The sequence below is a fragment of the Brachyistius frenatus genome, unplaced genomic scaffold, assembly GCF_029030835.1.
Source record: "Brachyistius frenatus isolate BFR_SWC_R1_liver_20210118 unplaced genomic scaffold, ASM2903083v1 Contig_72, whole genome shotgun sequence".
In the NCBI taxonomy this organism is placed as follows: domain Eukaryota; kingdom Metazoa; phylum Chordata; class Actinopteri; family Embiotocidae; genus Brachyistius; species Brachyistius frenatus.
The window spans coordinates 1620863-1644067 of NW_027210671.1; the positions used below are offsets into that span (position 1 = coordinate 1620863).

Below are 23205 nucleotides of genomic sequence, written 5' to 3' on the forward strand. Positions count from 1 at the left end.
GTGGACTTGTTTTGAGCTGTCATTTTTTTCATCCTGTATATGCTTCCATTTGATTTTCAAAATGTCATTTGTTGTCTTGACTTTAAACTCGCGGTGAAATCTCTGACGCTCTTTATTTCCGGACTTCTGCCTGTTCGTTACTCGATTTCAAGCGACAGTTTCTCTGGAGCTGCTCAGGCAGAAGTTTGTTACAGACTCCACTGTTTGACAACACTTAGTCAAAGTTTGTGTCGGCAGGTAAGAGCACGAAGTCCCTTATTTGGAGAGTGTCCGGTGCGTCACGGCTGACACCTCTGCGCTGCCAGCCAAACTGTGGCAAGTGCTGCGGCTTCATTTAATCGCTTCTTACAAATGCAATAACGACGAGGATGGATTACCTCTGGGGGAATATCTTCTTCATTGTAATAGTCATTGGTGAGTACCGACCTTCCTTTGTGGACTTATTTCCACCACTACACGCTGTCGTACCTGAAAAGTTACAAATATTCTTGTAAAGTAGCTTCATATCGTTTTCACAAGATCGGCAGGGCTTTGAAGGCAGTTGCTAAAAGGTTTCATACACTTTCAACACACCTGAAGAGCACCGGAGGAACCCTCGGTCTGAATTTACTTAATGTACCTGAAATGCTTTTATATTGAAGTCGGTTTCGCGTCATTTTTCAGCTTTTCTCCGGCTGCTACCAAACGCATGATCCGCAGTCAACACGCGCGGAGTAAATAGGGCTAGATTTAGTTGTTTTGTGGATCACAGTGGAGAAAAGTCACATTGTATGTGTTGCTCGCTGACGCTGCCCTGTAATCAGTGGAAGCTCTCAAGCCGCAGCCAGACAGGGACTTTTAATTCCTCTCCTACAAGCTCCATCTCTGAAATGAAAGGAAATATGAATATGTTTGGTTTTTTTTTTTGCAGAGTCCCAAGATGTGGCAAAGTGCTACTTTGTGCTACAGGTAAACAGGCGTGGCAAGACAGCGCTAGTGAAGGTCTCCTGAGTCCAATATCCGTCGACATTCCGCTGGCTGCTGATTGAGGGGAAGGCAGGCTGGTAGTTGGGCTCTGCCTGTTTGGGCTTGTGGCTCTGATACTGCAGCAGCACTCATGCGGACAAGCAGATTCCACCTGAAGGAGTTCAGAGGGCTTGAGCTTGAAGATGTTGTTTACTGAGAAACACACTGACGTTGAACGTCTACTAGACTTCCTAAATGATATGAAGTTCATCTACCGAGGAATTTTGTTTGTGGGTTGCCTTGCCTTCATGAGTCAAGCTGAGGTGGTTTTAAAACGTAAATGATTCAGCCACAAACTGCCCACCTGACTCAGAGGAGGAAGTCAGCTGATGGAGATAAAACATCAAACTTCTGTGCCATAATATTTTTGGTTTTAGATAACCAAATACAAAAATGTTGAATATTAATTGCTTATAGTAGGCCTATTTATACAGTACAGAACTGCTTTGACAGAACTATTACCAGCAGAGTATTATATGATGTTGTTTTTATAAACTTTCAGTGTCACACTATTAATGCACCACATCTTTCTCCTTTCTACCAGCTGACAGAATCTGGCAGTCACATTCCTTCAATGTCGGCACTGCAGGTGCCAAGATATTCACCGGACCAGCAGCAGAGGAGTTCGGCTACACAGTTCAACAAGCGACAAATCATCAAGGCAAATGGTAGGAATGTATCCTCCTCATGTAATCCCAGATAACTGCGATCAGGGGATGATGTAATAATAGTGTCAGGCGTACCGGAAGATGCTCTGCAGGGCTGAGATCTGAATGCTGTGTAAGCTCTTGGTGAACACACACTGTAATATTTCTGGATCTTTGAGCTTGATCTGAGCATGTGCTTCATGCCATAGAGAATTTTTCATATAGAAGTGTCCACTTAGCAAATGAAGGCCTGTTGCTGAACATAGTTATTCACTAGCTATGACCCCGCCTCGGCTGAGGGCGAACCTTCATTAATTGGGGGAGATTAAGGCAGGGTGAGAGTTTTGCGGTTTGGGGAAGGCTTAGTCGAGGATCCACTGCGGCTCCCGGGCCTTGCAGATCCCCGAGATCTCCTTGTGGGACGGAAGGATAAAGGCTATGAAACATGATAACCATAAGTGAAACGGTTTAGCAAGAGGGAGGGAGGGTGGGATGCAGAAAACGTGAACAGGCCGAGGTTTAGAGTGGGTGGATATTTATAGGAGTGTGACCGGAAGTGGGGGAGTGGTTGAGGCGTGGTGCTGCTCCTGAAATTCAGCTAAAACTTTATCTCCAATTCACTAGGACCCCGGCTGAGGGTGAACCTTCATTGATTAAGCCGGGGTGAGAGTTTCACAGTTTGGGGAAGGCTTAGTTGAGGATCCACTGCGGCTCTCGGGCCTTGCAGATCCCCAAAAGAAGCCATCCTAAGAAAGCAAGGCTGCCTGCCCTTTGCGCAGGTCGTCGAAGCCGTGGCGGGTGTAAAGTTGGTAGGCTTGGGAAGACCAGCGGCCCATGACCTTGATGAGGTGGTCTGGGACTCCTCTGCTTGACGCGATGGTGGCTGCCCCTATGCGAAAGGAGTGGCCGGAGAAGGAGTCAGGATTAATCCCGGAGGTGATTAGAACTGCTCTGAAGTGTAAAAGGAACCAGGATCAATTGGCAACTTGGCCTGTTTCGGTGATGAACAGCGGTTCAGGGAAAGAAGTTTGCTGCTTTTTCCTGAGCTGAAGATAGTGTATGAGGGGTTCGTAGGGGCTCAGATATGAATTTAGTTTAAAGTAAAATATGGGAACTGGGTTGCTGACCTGGTTTGTTTTGCGCCATTTGGGCGAATAGCCTAAGCAATCTTCAGAGATGGGATAGAGGTCAGATACGCAAGGGTGGAGACTAGGGTTAGACTTGGCTGAAGAAGAAGCGAATTCTGAGCATCGCAAGAAACCGAAGAAAGCAAGTAGAAACATGGATTCCAGAGTGCGTGCCAGGTGGGTGGAAAAGTGGTTAGAACGAAGGGTGGCAATGCAGTGAGAAATAAGATCGGTGGTTAGCGGGAGACGGCGAGGAGTCGGTGTAGGTATTTGGCGCTGAAGGCCTTTAATAAGTAAAGACGACTGGGAGAGCGTTGCAGGGGAGCCAGTGAGTAATTTTGCAAAGAAGTTGATACCGCCAAGGTAAACCTTAATGGTAGGTATCTCGATGTGGAGGATTGAGTGGACATGGGAGATGAAGCTGCATACGGAGGCCATGTCGAAGGAAGGGAACGGAAGGTTAAACGTGGTGTGAAGGAGCGGAAAGAGTTCCAGGCCGTCCGGTAAGTAGAAAGAGTGCTGGGGGCCAAGCTGCTGACGATGGCTTGTTGGGAAAAAGCGATGAGTTCTGCGATGGTTTGTTTCAAATGAGGAATGTCGTGTCTGAAAATGGTGGGACGGGTTGGATTCTCCTCCGCGTCTGGAGCTAAGGTTCTGAAGATCTGGAAGGAGAAGCGAGACAAAGAGTCAGCGATGGAGTTATGGTGGCCAGGAACATGTTAAGCTCTGAGAATAGATTGATGAGTGACCGACAGCCACGTGAGACGGCGTATGAAGGGCATGATCGTCGGAGAGTTGGTTCTGCCTTTGTTAATGATGTCGACTACGGCGATATTATCGGAATGGATGAGTATGGACCTTTTTGGCCACTCGTGCCCCCAGAGGAGAGTGGCGATAACGATCGGATATATTTCGTGGACTGCTGAAGATGATTGGAGGGAGCCTTGGAGGAAGTTGCGGAACTCGATGGGCCATTCAGCTGAAAACCATCGTCTGCCGTAGTGGCCCCCAAAACCGGCGGAAGGAGCAGCGTCAGTGTAGAGCTGAATGTCTTCTGGGTTGGAAAGTTGGTCGTCGTAAAAGAAGATGATACCATTCCAGTTGGACAGGAGGTGCAGCCGCATCTGCATCTCTGTTCTGGAGGGGGTATTCATGGAGACTGGATCGATAAGTGAGGGTGTGGATGATGCGAGGGAAAGCAAGTGCGAAATAAAGGAGCGGCCCTGGGGGATGATACGCAAGGAAAAGTTCAGATGTCCCAAGAGGGAGAGCAGTTGTCGTTTGGTGCAAGAAGGAGTAAGAAGAAAGTTTTGCAGGAGGAGAATGATGCAGTGGAGTTTCTCCGCGGGCAAAGAAGCTTGGAACCGGACACTGTCGAGAGTAATCCCGAGAAACTCCAAGGTGTGTGAAGGACCTTCTGTTTTCTCTTCAGAGAGGGACGCCAAGCTGAGCGAAGACTGATTTCATGGTCAAGAGACCTGGGCTGGAGGTGATAAAGGAGGAGTTATAACTAGGAAGTCGGCAAGGGGGCGGCGGCGCAGAGCCAGAAAAGAGAGCATGGCATGGTTGGAGGATAGGGAAAGAAGGAGTAGGGACTGGCATCCCGGTGCCAGGAATCTCCATGGTAGAAGGGTAAACTGCGGCCCTTGTTGTGCTGGGAAGGTCGCTGGAGGCGCCTGAGGAAAGGGGGCAGAAGGGTTGTAAGTTGGCAGCCCAGTGGTGATGATGGGCGCTGTGGATGGATGAGAGAGGGGGAAAGAGGAAAGAAGACCTGGCAACCCGGTGCCAGAGTAGAGGGCAGAAAAAAGGTGTGTGTGGAAGAACAGCAGTAGATGAATGAATGATGAATCCAAGCCAGAAGGTGGGATGGAATGCTGTGGAAATTGAAGAGAGGAAAAGAGTTGGCATCCCGGTGCCGCTGTGCAAAGATGAGTTTGCCTGAGGAAGTGGAGGGGGATGAGAGGTGGTGCGCTGCAAACCTGGCAACCCGGAACTTTGTGGGTGGGAGGGCGGGGCTTGGAGGTGCGTGGTGACGTCACTGTCGTTGACGTTACACCGGTGTGTTTTGGATGGAGGTACGTCTGTGTTTTTTGCCTGACGTGACTTTTGGAAAGTTGTGAGGAGTTGGAACAGTTTTGCTTTGTTGTCGGAGCGGTGGTGAGGCATCCCCTTCTCTTTTAACGCTTTTAGCAGACGGACTACGGTCCAGTCGGAGATCTTGGCTGGTGCGTCTTCCTGAGCTGAAGATAGTGTATGTGCATTAAGGCACCAGTGTGCGTTTAAGTAAGGCCTCACAGGACCGTCAGCGTGGTTATCGACTCTTAGTCTGTGTTTCAAACCACGTACCTCCCTTAGTACATTTACATGGTACTCTTGCATGTTAGTACAGTGACTTGTGTAACACTTGAATTTTGACAGGTTATTGTTTCAAATCCCACACTGCTGTTCTGCACTCATCAGACATAACCATAACATTTGAATGCATCACTCACCAACATGTCTGCAGACTTTAATTATTTCACCCAGAAGTGAACGTCGTTTCATGCCCTGTTTAAAACACACGGGTGTGTTCTGCCCAACAGCAGCATGGCGGTACGTCGTGAAAAATAAACACTTTTATGCAGTGTTCAATAGCAGCTGCAGCTTTCCTTCAGTTTCAAAATTCTTTAGGTCGGTGGTCCCTCCTTGGGTAGCCAAGAACGTTGAGTGTTAAAACAAAGTGCTCAGCAGTTTTGACACTTAATTTTTGTACCATTTTGAGTGCACCATCCGGGTTTTTGTAGTGCAGTGCATGTTTGTATACCTGCCAGTGTGAACGCACATATGCACTCAAAATAGTGAGTGTTAGGACGTAAATACGCAATTTGGAACACAGCATTAGTGTTGGTCTAGTTTTTTTTCTTTTTCTCAAAAACTTCCAGCTTCCCCCCTGGGAGGGAATGATTTTTTTGTTTACTCATAACAACTGAACAAGGTAATGGATTTTTTTTTTGACCGATACAGATATTTATGAGTTTAAAAAAAAAAAAAAAAATCGAATTTTATCTGTCAATTAACAGATAAGTTATAATAAATTCTTGAATCTTACAACACAATCCTGGATACAATTAAATTCAGTTCAATTCAATTTGCTTTATTGGCAGGAATGTTACGTTAACAATAGTGCCGAAGCATCAAAGATTATTGTAGATGATACAGAAGATAATATGGTACATCATTACAACAAAAATATTTATATATATATATATATATATATATATATATATATATATATGTAATGACATACATATATCACCATCATCACCATAATGATACACACTTATCCCACATTTCTGCAAAAATACCAAAAAACTAAAACTATGTGCTCTGTTTAGTCTGAGCTGCTACAACCTGCATTAGTGACACAAACAATCCTGCCTTGTTTAGAGCTTTTTACTTACAGTATGCCTCATTTGTATCACTTAGTTAAACAGTAACTAAACTTGTCATTGATGTCTGGATATTGTAAATTCTGAGTCATGGTTTACAGAGTAACTCACCGTCTGGAGGAGCAGCCTATTTACGTAACTTCCAGATACTGTGACATCAATGATGTGTCCCAATTCCTGTGCTTTTTTTTTTTTTTTTAATGTGAAGTGACAGTTTCAACAGCAGCAAGAAGCACCTGAGGGGTTGTGATGTGGAAATAAAGTGTCTGAAGTGGATATTTTCTGTTAGCTGCAGAATCTTGTTTGGTATTTTTAGAGAGTTAAAAGAAAGACATGAGGGGCTTGTTGGCCCATGCTCATAACAGGACCACGCAAACTTATTTTTTACAAACTCATACTGATATTTATGTCCATTTTGTATCACTTAAGCATTGAAATTGGCCCAGAATTATTTCACTTGTTAAAATAATGCAGTTACTTTAGTTTTTTCTGTAGATATAGAGATGACTCTCATAGTGTGTGTTTATTTGGTGGTGCAAAGATTAATATTATTGTTTTCTATAGGCTGTTGGTTGGTGCTCCTTGGAGTGGCTTCGGTCAAAACAGGAAGGGAGATGTTTATAAGTGTCCAGTCTCAGGATCAAGAAACAGCTGTGACAAGCTCAACCTTCAAGGTAAGGTTTGTGGGTTCTGTTTCTTTAACCTTTGACCTCTAGTCCAAACAATGGCCAAGTACTTAAAATGCCTGAAGAAAACTTAAAAGTTGTGTCATCTTAAAACATCCAAGATGTCTTTTTGTCCGATATGTTTTGAAAATAACAAAATAAATTCAGTAAAGCATGTATTTCATTCATGTTTTGATCTTATGGTAATTGAACAGATTGTTTAAATTGCAGATTAAACTACTATAATCAGAAATTTGATGTAATTTTATTTTATTTACAGATTCTGTCAGTATTCCGAATGTTAAAAATGTCAACAAAAACATGTCCCTGGGTTTGACGCTGACCCGGATGCCCGCAGTTAGAGGTTTGATGGTATGTGTATTTTTATACAGAATATAGAAATGATAGCGCTATCTCAGACACTGACAGTATACATTTCTTATACAGAACATTTTTGTGCTCGGTCGTTTATTACAATGATTGCTTTGATGGAATATTTAATATTCAATAGATGTTCAGTAATTCAGTTCAGAGTATTGTAATTAGTGTGACTAGTGTTTTTTTATTTTTTTATTTGAGTGCTGCAGCAGAAAGGAAGTCCTGCCAGGCTTTGTAGGTTACTAAATAAAAGCACCCACTGAGTGTGTTTGCAGGTTTCGATCACTGGTTATTAATTTATTTATTTATGGTCAAATTTACAACTATTAAACTCAGACATAAGATTTTAAAGGCAGTGACAACCCTGAACATCCATTAAGACTTTTGTCTCTTCTTCTGTGGTCATCTGATACAGATGTGTGGTCCTCTTTGGGGACAGCAGTGTGGCGATCAAGACTTCTATCCAGGAATATGTGCCGAAATGGACCCGCTCTTTCAACCTCAGCCTGCCTTCTCCCCTGCTGTTCAGAGTAAGAACTTCTTTTAGGATTATTGACGGTTTAAGTTATGCATAGTTGATTATCTTTCAGGGTATTCCTACCTTTTGAGACATGATTCATTTATGGTATGAATCTATTACAGCGGCATGCAGTCTACTTTTGTTATATTTTTAGTTGTGTTTCAGATTAATTTCAATATTTGTGGGAAAATGTGACATCGGAAACTTTGGCGTTGTAGTTCAACCAGTTGCTTTTTTAATAAGAGAAACAGCCACACTCAAAGCATTTCTTTCACAAGTGAACGTTAGTCATTATTTCATTTGTCCTGTGGTTTGAATTTTGGCAACACAGCTTGTTGGCTTTGTTTTTCATTCACATGTCTTGATAGTCTGAGGTTTCTGGATTCCACCAGCAAGACATGTACATCTGTTCAACCACATGATAATGTTATTTTAATAAATGAAGAAAGACAGCAGAGTGTTAAATGTGATATATTACATATAGTATGAACTGAACTATAGTGAACTGAAACCAGTGGCTGAATGAAAGTTAGAAAATAGATCAATTATAAGACTGCCATTTGATTCAACACAGCTGCTTGAGGATATTATGATAGAGTATGTCCCTCTCTCTTCTAGCATGTGGAGGGCCGATGGACATCGTGATTGTTCTGGATGGCTCCAACAGCATTTATCCGTGGGAACCAATGACGGACTTCCTGCAGAAATTATTACCCACGCTTGACATCGGGCCCCAGAAGACACAGGTGACACGTCATCAGCCATAGCAGGAGATACAGCAGAGGACACGCTTGACTTTACTCGACTGGTTACTTTTTTTGTCAGTGTTGCAGCTTCATCACAGCGTGTTTTAAATTCTTTTATGCCAGATCAGTGTCATTCAGTATGCTGTTGGTCCGACGTTTGAATTCCGACTGAATCAGTATAAAACCAGAGACGAGGTGATGGCCGCAGTGTCCACAATCACACAGATGTACGGTTCTCTCACCAACACCTTCCATGCGATCCAATATGCCAGGTTGGTGTTGTAGTCATGCAGCTTTTCATGCAAATGTATTTATTTTATCTGTGGAATATTTACCTGTATAATTCACTGCTTGATTGGTTTCTTTGTTTTCTTATAAGGCTTTGTTTTATTATTCAAATATTATAACTAGATTTTGACCACAATAAAATCAGTGTAGTTTTTTTTTTTTTTTTTTTTTTAATCTTTTGTATTTTTTTGTGATAAAACCACAACCAGTAACTTCAAAATGTCTGCTGTGTCTGCTCTCTTTAGTCAGTGGGGTTTCCATAAAAACAACGGCGGCCGGCCAGATGCTGCCAAGGTGATGGTGGTCGTCACTGATGGCGAGTCTCACGACAAGGCTTTCAGGGATACGTTCATTGCCGAGTGTGAGAAGCAAGGCATCACCCGCTTCGGTATTGCTGTAAGTGATGATTGGATGTTTACTCATTATTTTATGAAGTATGAAGTCAGATTTACATTTGATAAACCGAGTCGCATATTTAGGTTTTATTTCCAGCACTTAAATCACACCTTTAATTTTTCTATGGGGTTTTGTAATAATTCTGCTTTTTAAAAATGGATGTTGTTGATTTGCCTTTACATCTACTGTAACAATATTTTACACAAGCCTTTTTCAAAGTTTTTACTCTGTACACAAATTTTTATTTCTTCAATTTTATAATTTTCATTGGCTTTAGGATGTGATACCTGCTGATTACACAGCATTGGATATCTATGCTAAATTCTAAAGCTAAACATTTACATTTGCATAATTTGTTTTTGTAATTTGCTCTATTTTTTAGCTCACGTTATTACCTAAACCACTTTGTTTCTCATTGCAATCCTAAATTTGTGATTTTTCCTCCTTTTTTCAAGGTCTTGGGTTATTACACCAGAAATGACATCAACACAGAAAACCTAATAACAGAAATCAAGTCCATTGCCAGTTTACCCACAGAGAAATACTTCTTCAATGTGTCAGAAGAGGCGGCCCTCTCCACCATCGCTGGAGCTCTGGGCAACCGCATCTTCAACATAGAAGGTACATATTACTTCTCTGTGTGTCCAATTGTTGTACGGGCTGTGTGTCATTTACTTGATACAGGGTGTTCATTCATGTTACAACATGTCTGTCCTAGCTACAGGTCATTGTTATTTTTTTATTATTTCTTTGATTCTGATGTAAATATGATGCTCTGTTCCCACCAGGCACTGGAAAAGGGGGAGACAACTTCAAGATGGAGATGTCCCAGGTTGGATTCAGCGCTCACTACTCCAGCCAACAGGTGCAGCACACTGCATTTTATGTTTTTAACACTTTTCTAACAGTTATTACAAAGCAAGTTCACAAGTTTGTCTGTTCTTTACACGAGTAAGATAATGTGTAGGGTTGTGTGTTTCTGTGGGCAGGGAGGAAATGATTGTCAAATTTCATCAGTAGTCTGATGTGAAGGGTTATCAGATGTCTGGCACATTGTTTGTACTTTTTTGAGAGAGAATTTCACAGAGAATTTTCTTCTCAGAAGTTTCAATGCCAGCAAGAAAAAAAAAGAAGAGTACGAAGAAAAACAGTAAAATCGGCACAATTCCAACATTGTTCCTTCACTTTTTGTCAACAGACAAAATTTGGCCAAATATTATTAGGTGTGGATGCTCCACATATGAATGTATGCACCACAGGGCACCAACTTAAAAGCTGTGAAAATATGTGAGGAGCCATTTTTGGAAACAGCTAACAAAGTACCATGCGTGATGTTTGAAGTGACAACAAAGCTTTTCACAGTGTGATTAGTCATCTGTGAACCGAAGCCTCTTTACAGCGGTCCTCTTGCAGTACAAAGACATATTCACATTTAAAATACACAGGATGTTGCTTTTTTTTTTTTTTTTTCTTCTTTTTTTTACCGAGGTCTGACCACAATCTTAAGCAGTTATCTTTTTAAAACATTTACAACATGTTCGGTCCATTTTTCTGCATTTGTACTTCTCATCATTTGTGAAGTTTCTACTTGGAACTCAATCAAACAACATTTTCTATTCAGAAGTATTGGTGTGCCCTCTATTGACTGGTCTGGTCTGTTTCAGGATGTGATGATGCTCGGAGCAGTGGGAGCCTACGCTTGGAGCGGGACTGTCGTCCATCAAACAGGGTCCAAAGTGGACATTCTCCCTTTCTCTGCCTTTGAGACAACACTGCAGGACAGAAACCACAGCTCACTACTGGGTAGGCATTTACACTTCTCTCTCTGTGCAGGTATAGTCTAATATAAGTTTTGATTGTGTTACATTAAATCTTTGTATGACACTACAAATTAATTAATTACATTTTCATGTATCATATCCTTATTCCTATCCTGGAAATATATTTTATTATTATTTACACACAACTGAACATTCATGCAAACCTGCAAACCTTTAAAGTAAACATCAAATAGAATTTGAAGCAATAAACAGTTTGTTTGGTTTAAGTGGAAGATTTGAGGGAATCCACAGACACTGCAAAGATTTGCTCTTCTTTGCACGTATGTTACTGCTGTGACTCTGTGATACAGTGCTTCCTCTCAGGGAAGTGGTGGAAGGTTAGGTTAGGTGAGGTAGATTAGGTAGTTACTTTGTTTATCCCCGAGGGGAATTTTTTTTCGCTACAGCAGCATACAGAAGCAATAAGATAATAATAGAATAATAGAAAAGCAATAAAATAGCAGTAAAATAGCAGTAAAAAATATAAATATAAAATGCACAGTATATACAGTACAGTATATATCTATATATATTATATATATACTTATATACGTGATTCACTGAAGTAAAAGTTGCACATAATATATTACAATTAAAAGTCCTGCATTCCAAATATTACTTAAGTAAAAGTGCATATTTGTGTCAGTCAAAATTGAGTATCAAAAATAAACTTTCAGAGGTTATATTTTTTATATAATTGATCTGTTACTACTGATGTATTTAAGTAGAATCAGAAATCTTATGTTCTAACTATTATCATAATTTCTTCAACAAATCAATAATATTTCACATCATAAATGATCATATTCTGTGTTTTGTATATAAAATCTTAAAGCCCCCCAAAGTTTAACCTCAGGTGTGTTACTTGGACCTCTTCTTGAGACAATGTGGGCATGTACAAGCTTTGTCTTGAGTGATGTCTTCCTCATGCGTTAGTTGATTTTGTTGTGCTTGTTGAGACAGGATAACTCACCCATCATTGTTCTTATCAGTACATGGAGTTCGGTAAAATCATGTAACTCCCTGCTCACTCCACCCAACTTACGCCTGACTGGCCATCTCATCAGCGAGAGTTGAAAGTGCTTTTAAAAGAGTGCAAAGGCTTTAAGTTACAAAGAAACTAGTAATTATACTATCAAATAAATAAAAAAGTATAATATTTACCATTAAAACTTTACAAAGTAAAAGCTGCATAAAGTAAAAAAGACAATAGCAGAGTTACTATACTTAGTTACTGCACATTTCACCTCTCTACGTAACAAGATGCGCCCAAGTTCAGGTGACAGTTATTAAATGTTTTACTTGTGTTCATTTCCAGGTTACGCTGTCACCACCCTGAGCGATTGGCCGACAGAATACTTTGTGGCTGGCGCACCTCGCTCCAACCACTCTGGACAAGTTATCGTCTACACCGTCAATGCTCAGAAGCAATCTGCTATCATAGATTCAGAAAGAGGGAAGCAGGTACTGACTTATAAAGATACAGTGTTCACACTTTCTCCACAAGCTTGATGAATACATGCAGTGTGAAGCCTGAAAAACAGATTTACGTCATCATCAGTAAACAGCTTTCAATTGTTGTGCTAGATTGGGTCGTACTTCGGAAGCGTCCTGTGCCCCCTGGATGTGGACAGAGATAGAGTTACAGACCTGTTGCTGATCGGTGCTCCCATGTACATGAGCGAGCTGAATAGAGAAGAGGGCAGGGTCTACCTCTTCTCTGTCACCAAGGTAAAAATCTACTTTTAGATCTTCTGAACAGCAAAAAATAACAACCTTCATTTATAGTTTTCTTTACTTTAAAAGAACTTTTGCATGATGTTTCGCTCCATCAGCCACATACGTTCTCCGTCTGTTCCTCTGAAGGGTATACTGAACGAGCAGGGATTCCTCAATGGTCCACCCCCAACTGAGAATGCCCGTTTTGGAATGGCCATCTCCGCTGTTCCTGACCTGGACCTCGACGGTTACAATGATGTCGTAGTCGGAGCGCCGCTAGAAGACAAACAGAAAGGTGTCATTTACATCTACAATGGACAGAAGAAGACATTAAACAAACAGTTCTCACAGGTACGGACAGAAACGGTTCTGTTTGCATGAAATCTGGCAGACAGGTGTGCTGCAGGTGCTTCTGTGTCTTTGGAGCCAAACAAATGGATAGACATCAATGTTTTATATTGCAAACACATTTAATATCACCAGTTCTTTGATGATGATAATACTTTGTATTTTTCAGAGAATACTTGGCTCCAAACTGGATCCCCAGCTGCAGTATTTTGGACGGTCTCTGGATAGCTATAAAGATCTGAATGATGATACTCTCCCTGACATCTCAATCGGTGCTTATGGCAAAGTGGTGCAACTCTGGTGAGTCAAACCTGTGCAATAAGTGGAAACAATAGATTTTCCTCATAATACATTGTGAATGATTAAAAGATGCAATAATTTGCTGCATCATATTAATCTTATCAAACTGGATAGTCTGATAACGATTTAACACTGAACTTGTTTTCAGGTCACGAGGTGTGGCGTCCGTCACAGCTAAAGCTTCTTTCAAGCCTGATAAAATCAACATCTTCCACAAACCCTGTGACGTTAACGGACGCAAGCTTCCGTGTTTCAACGCCAACCTCTGTTTCAGTGCTGCGTTCAGGCCCAAGAACCCCGTTGGACCCATTGGTAAATCTGATGACCTGTTAGGCTTCTCAACAGTATGTGGATTCCTTTTAGTGACTTTAAGACAGGATTTGAAGGATGAAACAGAATTCAGCACAACATTTATTATAACAACTGAGCTCCAGTACAGTATAGCATATGAAATGTCAGGCAAGAATGTGAATGTTCTCGACTAAAACTTTCAATCAGTAACAGATTTATAATTGAGAAACGTTTTGTGAATTTGTTACTTCAGACTGAGCCAGAATGGCTGTTTCCAGGCTGCCATTAAGCTTCTTATCTTAACTATCATCATCAAATCAGCCTATTTTTCAAAATGTCAAACTGTTAATTAAAGACATTCAAATCCCATCCTAAATTATTTTCAAGGAAAAAAGACTGAAGGTAGATATAAAACAGTGTGACCTCATATCTTTTAGATCTATCCTACACTTTAACTCTGGACGCTGACCTGCTGGCTTCACGAGTGACGTCAAGAGGACTATTTACAAAAAACAACGAACGCTTCCTAACAGAGAAGGCCAAAATATCATCGACACCTCTGTGCAGAGACTACCAGGTTTATGTCCAGGTACTGGATGAGAATCATCTGTTGATTTGACAAGGCCTGTGGCTACATTACTGCAGATTTGAAGGTAGAAAATATTTTTTTAAAAGCTCTCCTGATGTGTGTTTAACAGGAGGCGCCAGACTTTGTCAATTCCCTGAGTCTGAAAGTAGAACTCGAGCAGGAGAATCCAGATGTAAACCCCGTCCTCGACAAGTTTTCTCCAAGTGCCTTGGAGTTTTTTGTAAGTATCTGATTCACTACATATAAGCATGTCTGACTCGAACTTTAAAAGCAGTTGCAGAGATGTTTGTACAGTCATTTAAAATGACATGTTACAACTGCGTGATGATTACTGGCTTGTATCACAGAGTCACGCAAGGTCTCATTTAAATACTGTGATTTCCCAACAACAAGATTAAAGATCATCCCACGCAGTAAACATATAACAGGTTTGAGTTATGTTTTCCAAATCGATAGATAATATAGGAGGATAGGCATCCATGCAGCATCCAGCTGAATCTGACACTCTGTTATTGTTTTAGATCCCCTTCACTAAAGACTGTGGCTCTGATGACGTGTGTGTCAGTGATCTGGTGCTGAGTGTGAAGACAGATACAAAGACCACCAGGTAGGAATCACTTTCCTGTCTAAAGTGTTTGGTACCAAATGTCCGACTTGATTAATATAACATGTAAAACATACAATGTGACACATGCCGAATACTGTTTTGAAGTAAAGATAAGGTGAGCTGTGTTTCATAAATTTATATGATGTGTGATGGTATCCTCAGTGTGGGACAGAACAAGCTGTGGCAAGGCTCTGATTTTGTCTACTGTGAGTCATTTGTGGAATGAGGATGATCTCAGCCAGCTTCTTACTATAAGCAAAGAGCCCTTTCACCACATAAAGATAAAACTTTCTGCAGGTTAGAACAATTTTGGTTGTTTCACATAACAAACTTCTGAATTTCTGTTTCTGTCTGTGCTCCAGTCCCTGACAAAGCAAAAGTCACGGATTACTTTTATGTAACATGTTGCGTAATATACAGTGCACAACATGACATGCCTAAAATTCCTTATTTTAACCCAAACCATGATCTTTTCTTAACCCTACCCTAACCAACCGTGACATCCCACATTGGTTTGTGAACATTGAAGCCTCAGGTTTGGATTTTGCAATCGCCATTTTGTTATTTTGGAACCAGAAGTGACCATATTTCGACGAGTTTAGAAGGAGCGAGCGGTGAATCTGACTCAATCTGAGAACACCACGACCCGTCCAGCTTTAGCGAAAACCTGACTGCACCACAGGCCTGTCAATCAAACAGACACACCTCTAAATATACCACTTTTTGACGCCTAATATCTAATTAATGATGTCTATGGAGTTATGGACTTTTTGGAGCCAACCTCCAGTGGTCCTCTGGGGTATTGCAGTTTAAGGCACTTCCACATCAACCTCACTTTTCAGACCCAGAAGCTACATCCACTTTTATAAAGAGTCTATGCCTTAATCACGTAGTTTTGGTGCCTAAACCCAAATAAACCGGTGCATATCTTTAATACGTTAAAGAGCTGTGACAAAACAGCAGTATTTGACCCCCTGGAATGAGATAACTGATGATATCGAAGAATGTTTCTTGAACTAAATGTTCAGTGTGGAGGATTTAGATGGATCTGTTGGCCGAAATGAAATATGATATTCATAATGATATTTTCATTAATGTATAATCAGAGTGAGGCGAGGGGTGTTCAGTTGGTTGCAGTCTGTCACGTCACCACTAGATAAGACTAAATCCTGCACACTGCTCCTTTTAAGTTTTTAATGTAACTTATTTAGTCGTGACAATCATGAAACAGATTTTTACAGTCCAAATTTCTGACTGTAATGATACATTCTCAACGACATTACTTCCACCACATATGTTTGCACATATGCACTGAGCTGTCCAGATGATATTACAGTACCAGTTTCAAAGCCCTGCATCCCTACTCAGGATAAAATCTAATATATTACTGTGTTATATAAAAGGCATGTAGTAGTGTAGACATATGTGTATCAGAGAAGAAATGTGTGAAGATTAGACCAAACCTGGCAATCCTCTGTTTACTGTTATGTCCTGGTAAGTCTTAACAACCATCACACTATTTTCTATTTTCTCTGTTTTATGAGTCTGTCTTCATTGCTAATAACTGCACAAATTACAGCCCATAAAATGGTCAGGTCAAACTTGTGAGCCTGAAAAAAAATAAAGTTTGGCTGCCACGTGCTCAGTAAAATAACTCGCATGAAAAGACATGAACAAAGAGTTTATAGACACCATAAAGCAGCTTTTCAGAGTACTTGTGTGTTGACTTTCTTTTTTTTCCTTTTGTGCTTCTCAATCTGAACGAAGGCGCTAAAGAAACTGCACCGTGCATTTAACGTTAGATGCAATAGAGTTCATCAGTTTTCAGAGTTTTCAAAGTATGTCCCAACTTTTAGTGAAATAACGGAAAAAAAATTATTTAAACCATTCCTTCTCTAGACAATACTCATGCTGTGATTAAGTTCTTTAATCTCTGACATCCATAAATGAAATCACATGAATGCAGAGAAGAGTAATTTGAGCGCTTGTGTTGCAGCTCAACTCCCAACCTGGTCAGCGCTAATAACCGAGAACTGTCATTTGAAGTTGTTGTGAAGAACAAAATGGAGAACGCATACAACACGCTGGTCCTGGCAACCTTCTCCAGCAACCTCTACTACTCCTCCATCTTCCCTGCTGTGAGTGAAAAAAAAACAGCTTTATTAAAAGCAGTTTATGTTGACGTGATGCTAATTGGAACAGTTCATGTGTTCGTCCTTCAATGGAACTTTTAGGCAGATTTTTCAAGTCACTGAATCAGACGTACAATTAGTAGTGGAATATAACTGAGTACATTTACTCAAGTACCGCACTTAAGTACAAATCTGAGATCTTTTACTTAGTATTTCCATTTTATGGTCCACTACATCTCAGAGACATGTAATATACTTTTTCTCCACTACATTTATCTGACAGTTTTTCTACACTTCCTGTCCGGTGAAAACCATGTGTCTCCAAATCTGGTGATTTAGAATTTAAATGTGTCTGATGAACTAAAGGATTTAATGTTTCTTTATGGGTTGAGAGAATTACTACTTCAATTAGTTCGAAAAAAACATGATGAAGAGGAAATCTTTTTTTCTCTCTTTTTCTGAACTTGTTGACGTGGTTCTCACAGGACAGCAACATTACAAACGTTAAAAAAGGATGCGTTACTGCCAATGAAACTAGCCAACAGTATATAAAGTATTCCAGCAGTATATAAACTACCAATAACATTAATCCAAAAACATCATATTTGATAGTAAAACACTGCAAAAATTGTATTTTCTGCATTGTGTGTACTTTTACTTTTTATATTTTATGTAAATTTGCTGAGGATACTACATTTACGTGAGTAATGTTTTGAATGCAGGACGGGAGTATTTTCACAGGGGGATATTAGTACTCGTACTTAAGTAAAGGACCTGATTATTACTCTAAATACCAAATAAGTACCCGGATATAATTTGGAATTTAATAACATTAAAATGAATTCAGCCTTTTGGTAATGTATTGTTATTGTAATTAAGCCACGAGCCATAAAGTTATGTTATTCTGAACTATAATTTTACAGACGGATGCAGTCAAATGCACCTCAACACAATTAGAAATGGTCACCTGCCAAGTAGGATACCCAGCATTAAAAAACGACCAAGAGGTAAGAGGCAAAACAGAAAACACATTTCTTCTCTTTTGAACTGATTTTTAGCAGCATTGATTTCATCATATGTTACAGTAAGCAATGGAAAACATCACATAATTTTGTTACAGGTGAAATTTCAGATCAACTTTGACTACAATTTTGATCTGCTGCAAAACAGAGCTGAGGTGAAATTTGAAGCCAGGAGGTACACTGCATCAATAAGACTTTCAATTAAAATGTCCAACTTGATTAAAATTATTGGCATGTAATCATATTGTGTTCCTTCCTTCTTCACAGTGACAGTAAAGAACAAAGACCTGCAGACAATAATGTGGACGTATCCATTCCCGTTCAGTATGACACAGGAGTTGTTTTATCCTGGTGAGTTTACTTTTTGTTTTCATAATGTTATTTTTTTTCTCATTTTAGTTTGACAGTGTCAGATGGACAGTGGATGATGGCTAATGGATTAAAGTGTTAACTTTACGGTCTGTTTGTTCTAGGAAGTCAAATATAAATTTCTACGTGGCGGATGCAGCCAGTCCAGTGGTGACGACGGTGAAATCTCTGGATGACATCGGCCCAGAGTCTAACTTCACCGTCAAGGTATAATAAATGAATCTCTTAAAATATCATCATCTAATTCCTATATATATGTATTTCAAATGCATTCTAACATCTTGTATTTAAAGGTTTCAACAGGTAACTTCCCTGTCAGCATCCTGTATCTGACCATTGCTCTGCCAATGACAACTAAAGGTGGAAATAAACTCCTCTATGTCAGCAGTGTGGAGACACAAGCAGTAAGTACTCAAATAAAAAAAAAAGTTCAGAGTTTTAAAACTTTTTAACTTCATAAATCTGTACGTATCTGTAAAAAAAACAAAAAACATTAGAGATAATCAAACAACTCTTTAATAGACACACATACTCAATGTGCAGTGTTTAAATGGGTGTACAGGAGATGGTGGTCACCTGATGGAAAACAACCAACTACTCAGTTTGACTGATTAACAAACTGCTCGATAGCTGCTCCATATTTGTTTTTCCATGTCAGACTGAATAATTTCATTGAGTTTTACTGTATGGTTTTGAGATTAAATGACTGAGGTCTTCTCTACCTGCAGGGAGGTGCTGTCAGCTGTGACTCCAGCCGTCTGGTCGATCCTCTGAAGATCGATGTGAAGAGCCATGAAGTGTCCTTCGCCGGAGAAAGCCTCAGAGGGACAGAGAAGCTGGTCAGTCACGCATATTTTTATGTTCAATGTTTCCACTCTCAAGGAGAAATTTTTTCAGGTTGTATTTTTACTTGTATCTTGTTGGTAATATATACATGTGTAAATGTTTGTATGTCTATATGTGGTATATGATTGTCTGAGGCCAGTAGCACAGGGCATTATTTATACTTAGACTGGAGACAGTCTGGCTCATTTCCAGTTTGGTAAAAACACTCCACTGATAGCTTATTTTTCTTTATCTGCAAGAATGTAGACCAATTTAACTGGAACTATGTGAGAGTCCAGGCAGAGGGGTTTAGCAACCGGCCATTGCAACATGTTGTGGTCTCTCTCCTCTCCTTTGTCTCATTGGATTTATTCACTCCAACTCCACAATTTCCATCACAGTACCTAATGTACACTTTTCAGTGCATAATAGAGTAACATTATAGTTTGCATGTGGCTTTATATTTTCTATTAAGCTAAAAACGGCAAATGCTCTACAATTATTTGGATTTTATGTTTTGAATGTGGAATATTTTCAAATAATACTTTATTTCAAATAAATTGTATAATAATATTTTAACATAGTTTGTACCTATACAGTTAACTACTTAATTTATATACATGATTTTAACAAATATCTATAGCAGAATAGAAGTCTCTTTTTTAACATACTATAAACTATACCACATTTATATATTGAGTATTTTGTATTGACTTTCTTTCATTGATGTTATTTGTTTAACCAACAGGACTGCAAGAGTGCAAAATGTGAATATATAAAATGCCTCCTCAAAGACACTGAAGTGAAGAGCGACTACTTTGTAAAAGTTAAAACGAGGATCTGGAGTGGAACATTTATTACGGTAAACATCTTTAATAATGGTGGTTGTTTAGTCTACGTTCAGTATCATTTATTTCCTTATGTTACTGATGAATGAATTCATAGTGATGCATTTTCAGCTCTCATTCGTATAATTTTGCCACGTTAGGCCACCTACCAGACCGTTGAGCTGACGTCGAGTCTGAGTTTGGAGACCTCCGACCCCGATCTGCTCATCATCGGCCTCAAACAGCTACCTGTAAGATCAGGCTAAGATACTTGAACATGCTGCCTCACATGAAGACATTTATTTATATAAAAGCATACTGTGTATATCTAGGAGCAGTACATTTAATGTGAGCCATCAGTATACTGTATTATCTTCATTTTCTTCTGCAACACCATTGTTGAGCAGTTTTTGGAGGCGAATACCACATTCCTAAACATTAAATCAGTCATACTATACAGAATTATATTCTGTATTAGAAAAAAAACTGGGTGTAAATTGCTGTTTATGTTTTGTTAATCATGCCATATCTGAGTGACACAGACCACACAATGTCCCCTCCTGCTGCTCTCCTGCTGTTCAGGTGGTGCTGACAGTCAGCAAACTTGGAGAGAAAGAAGATGTTCCAGTGGGAGTGATAGTCGGCAGCGTCATAGCTGGACTGATGCTGTTGGCTCTGGCTGTCGGACTGCTGTGGAAGGTAAGTTTTCGTCTTATGATGTTAATGACAAAGAGGAACATCAGTAAATTATTTGTATAATTTTATAATATTATGTATTGGTGAACACCTCTGCCACCTCTTACCCTGAAAAGAGAGAATTAACTTGATCTGTTTTCATAGAAATGTGAAGCTTTGTGTTTATTCGTTCTCAGGAAAACCTGGTTATTTATAACCAATCTACTATGAAACTGACGGCAGTATATTTATCAAATACTGTATATCAAGATGTAAAAAAATATAAAATATAAAAAATATACCCTCAAGATTTTTATTTATGATACCTGATATTCCACCTGTGTCTGAACTGAATCGGTTTCCTTCCTAGTTTGGGTTTTTCAAAAGAAAATACCAGAAGCTGCAGAAGGAGGCGGATGAAGACAGACAGAGCCACGCACACGTTGATGAAGTGCTATGAAGTGAAAACACGTGGCCTTCTCTCTCTTTCCAGGGTGAATACTAGTACTTCTCGCTAGTTCTTGTAAAAAGGGCAAATAGACTACTACTCAGTCACTGGAAATTGGGCATTTTACTGAAATGGAGACTGTTTATGTCAGCTGTCTGTGGATAACTGGGATTCAACCTCTGTGCATTTTACAGAGGATCATTGTCCGTCTCTATTTTCTGCTTCTGGATTGTACAGAATGTTCTGCACTGACTTAAAAAAATTATGTAAAAACTTTATTTTTTTTTCCAACATCACAGAGTCATATATACAGATGAAATTGTCAATTTGGATGCAAATGTTGCCATCCTGAGTTTTACACTGTAAAGACATCTAACTTATGTATTGCCGTTCTTCAAATTCCGGATAATGTGACGGAAAAGCAATTATAAAATCTTACAATCACGAATATGCTGCAGCTCATCTGTCTAAACATTTTTAGGACACAAACACCTCTGGCACTCAGGGCTTGTTTTGCATTAAGACCGTTGGTATTAACTGCTTTCAGGCAGAAAGGAAACAAAACTATCCTGTGAAGGGTGGAATTTGTAATTAGGCTGTTTCATTGTGTTTGTACTGTACAGTTTAAACTATAGGATCAAATTATGATGTTTAATATTGGGTTTTATATATGAAAAGATTTTTGGCAATATGGGTCAAAGGAGTGACTACTTCTGTCATTACCTCGAACAAGGACAGTTCGTTTGTTTGTTTGTTTGTTTGTTTGTTTACAGGATTACGGGAAAAACTATCAGCACAATTTAGATAAAACTTGGTGGAAGGGTGTGGGAAAGGCCAAGAAAGTGCTTGTTAAATTTTGGAGTTACTGCTTTTTGTTGATTGCCAAAAGTGATAACCAGCATAATTTACTCCTTAAACACATCCAGTCTATACCAATGTTTCATATTTACAGTAGAAAGTTTGTGAAAGGAATAATCGAAGAAAATCCTCGAAAGTCAAAATGTGTACTGACACAGCTTCGCCACAAGGTGTCAGCGTAATACAGGTGACGCGTTGATACTGTTCTTTAACAACTTGGCATTTCCTCTCCTCTCCTCCTCTAACCTCCCCTACTTGCACCATTTCCTTTTAAACTTCAGCACAATTGAGGTTTTCCTTCAAACTCAATTAATTTCCTCTTACATTTTTGACTGTCGTATTCTCCCACCGTTCTGTTAGTCTGTCCCTAGACTGCTTTGGAATGTGTTTCTGAATGTTTTCCATTTCATCGTGCCAAAAGCAGCACCCAGCAGAGTCTTTAGCACTCATTTTTTGGGATCTGGAGAAATGGAATATGCTTTTAGTTTCTATTAAGTATTTTTTTGGGCGCCTGGGCTCGAGCCTTCCTTGTTGGAGGGGATATATAGAATTTGATAAATGATTGAACTGCTCTGTCTCACAATTACTCATGCGGTGCAGTGTTGTGAAACAGCCTTTGGATTCTATGTATATGTGTACAGGGAGCGGTGTGGAAATAGTTGTTGAAATGAGATACGGTGAAAGTGTGTGTAAATGCGGCCCTCTGGGAGTTTCTGCAGATGATTGGCAGATACAGCCAAACCGCTGACCCATGCCACAACTGGATGATTGCTCACAAATAGTTGTTCTTGTGTTCTTGTAAATAAAAAATTGTCATAGCAAATAATTTAATAACTGCTGGCCTATTCTGCACATTGTAAGACATGTAGCGGTACACACATCTTGACTACAAACTTCATACTTCTAACACTTTTAAAATTACTTTTAGCTTATTGAGTAACTGGCATGGTCAACTATTACTTTGTCTCATTTGATAATGATAAAAACCTGAAGGTTTAATCACTCATTGTCAAATTATATTATAGATATTTGAGTAAATACAACCACATAGTATTACAGTCTCAATGTTTGGCTTTTAAATACGAAAATTCTGTATCAAAGTAAATGTCAAAGTAAATGTCATCCCCCATGGCACCAGGAGTGTTTGCAGCCAATCAGTGTTGTCTTATAATCTC

At 39.7% G+C, this 23205-nt stretch overlaps 1 protein-coding gene across 1 annotated transcript; it reads left to right on the forward strand.

The window, feature by feature from the left end:
* Nucleotides 1-321: 321 nt before the first annotated feature.
* On the forward strand, nucleotides 322-22854 carry itga2.2 (integrin, alpha 2 (CD49B, alpha 2 subunit of VLA-2 receptor), tandem duplicate 2). The gene is made up of 30 exons (XM_069707859.1): nucleotides 322-414; nucleotides 1550-1673; nucleotides 6772-6881; nucleotides 7153-7244; nucleotides 7666-7780; nucleotides 8389-8516; nucleotides 8640-8788; nucleotides 9050-9200; nucleotides 9656-9821; nucleotides 9989-10065; nucleotides 10865-11003; nucleotides 12339-12484; nucleotides 12608-12751; nucleotides 12887-13090; nucleotides 13257-13387; nucleotides 13536-13699; nucleotides 14116-14267; nucleotides 14377-14487; nucleotides 14789-14874; nucleotides 16871-17012; nucleotides 17930-18013; nucleotides 18127-18203; nucleotides 18296-18379; nucleotides 18502-18604; nucleotides 18691-18801; nucleotides 19126-19236; nucleotides 19971-20084; nucleotides 20211-20300; nucleotides 20632-20748; nucleotides 21095-22854. Exons 1-30 carry the CDS (start codon nucleotides 369-371, stop codon nucleotides 21182-21184), a joined length of 3558 nt encoding a protein of 1185 aa, XP_069563960.1. The 5' UTR covers nucleotides 322-368; the 3' UTR covers nucleotides 21185-22854.
* The last annotated feature ends 351 nt before the right edge of the window (nucleotides 22855-23205 follow it).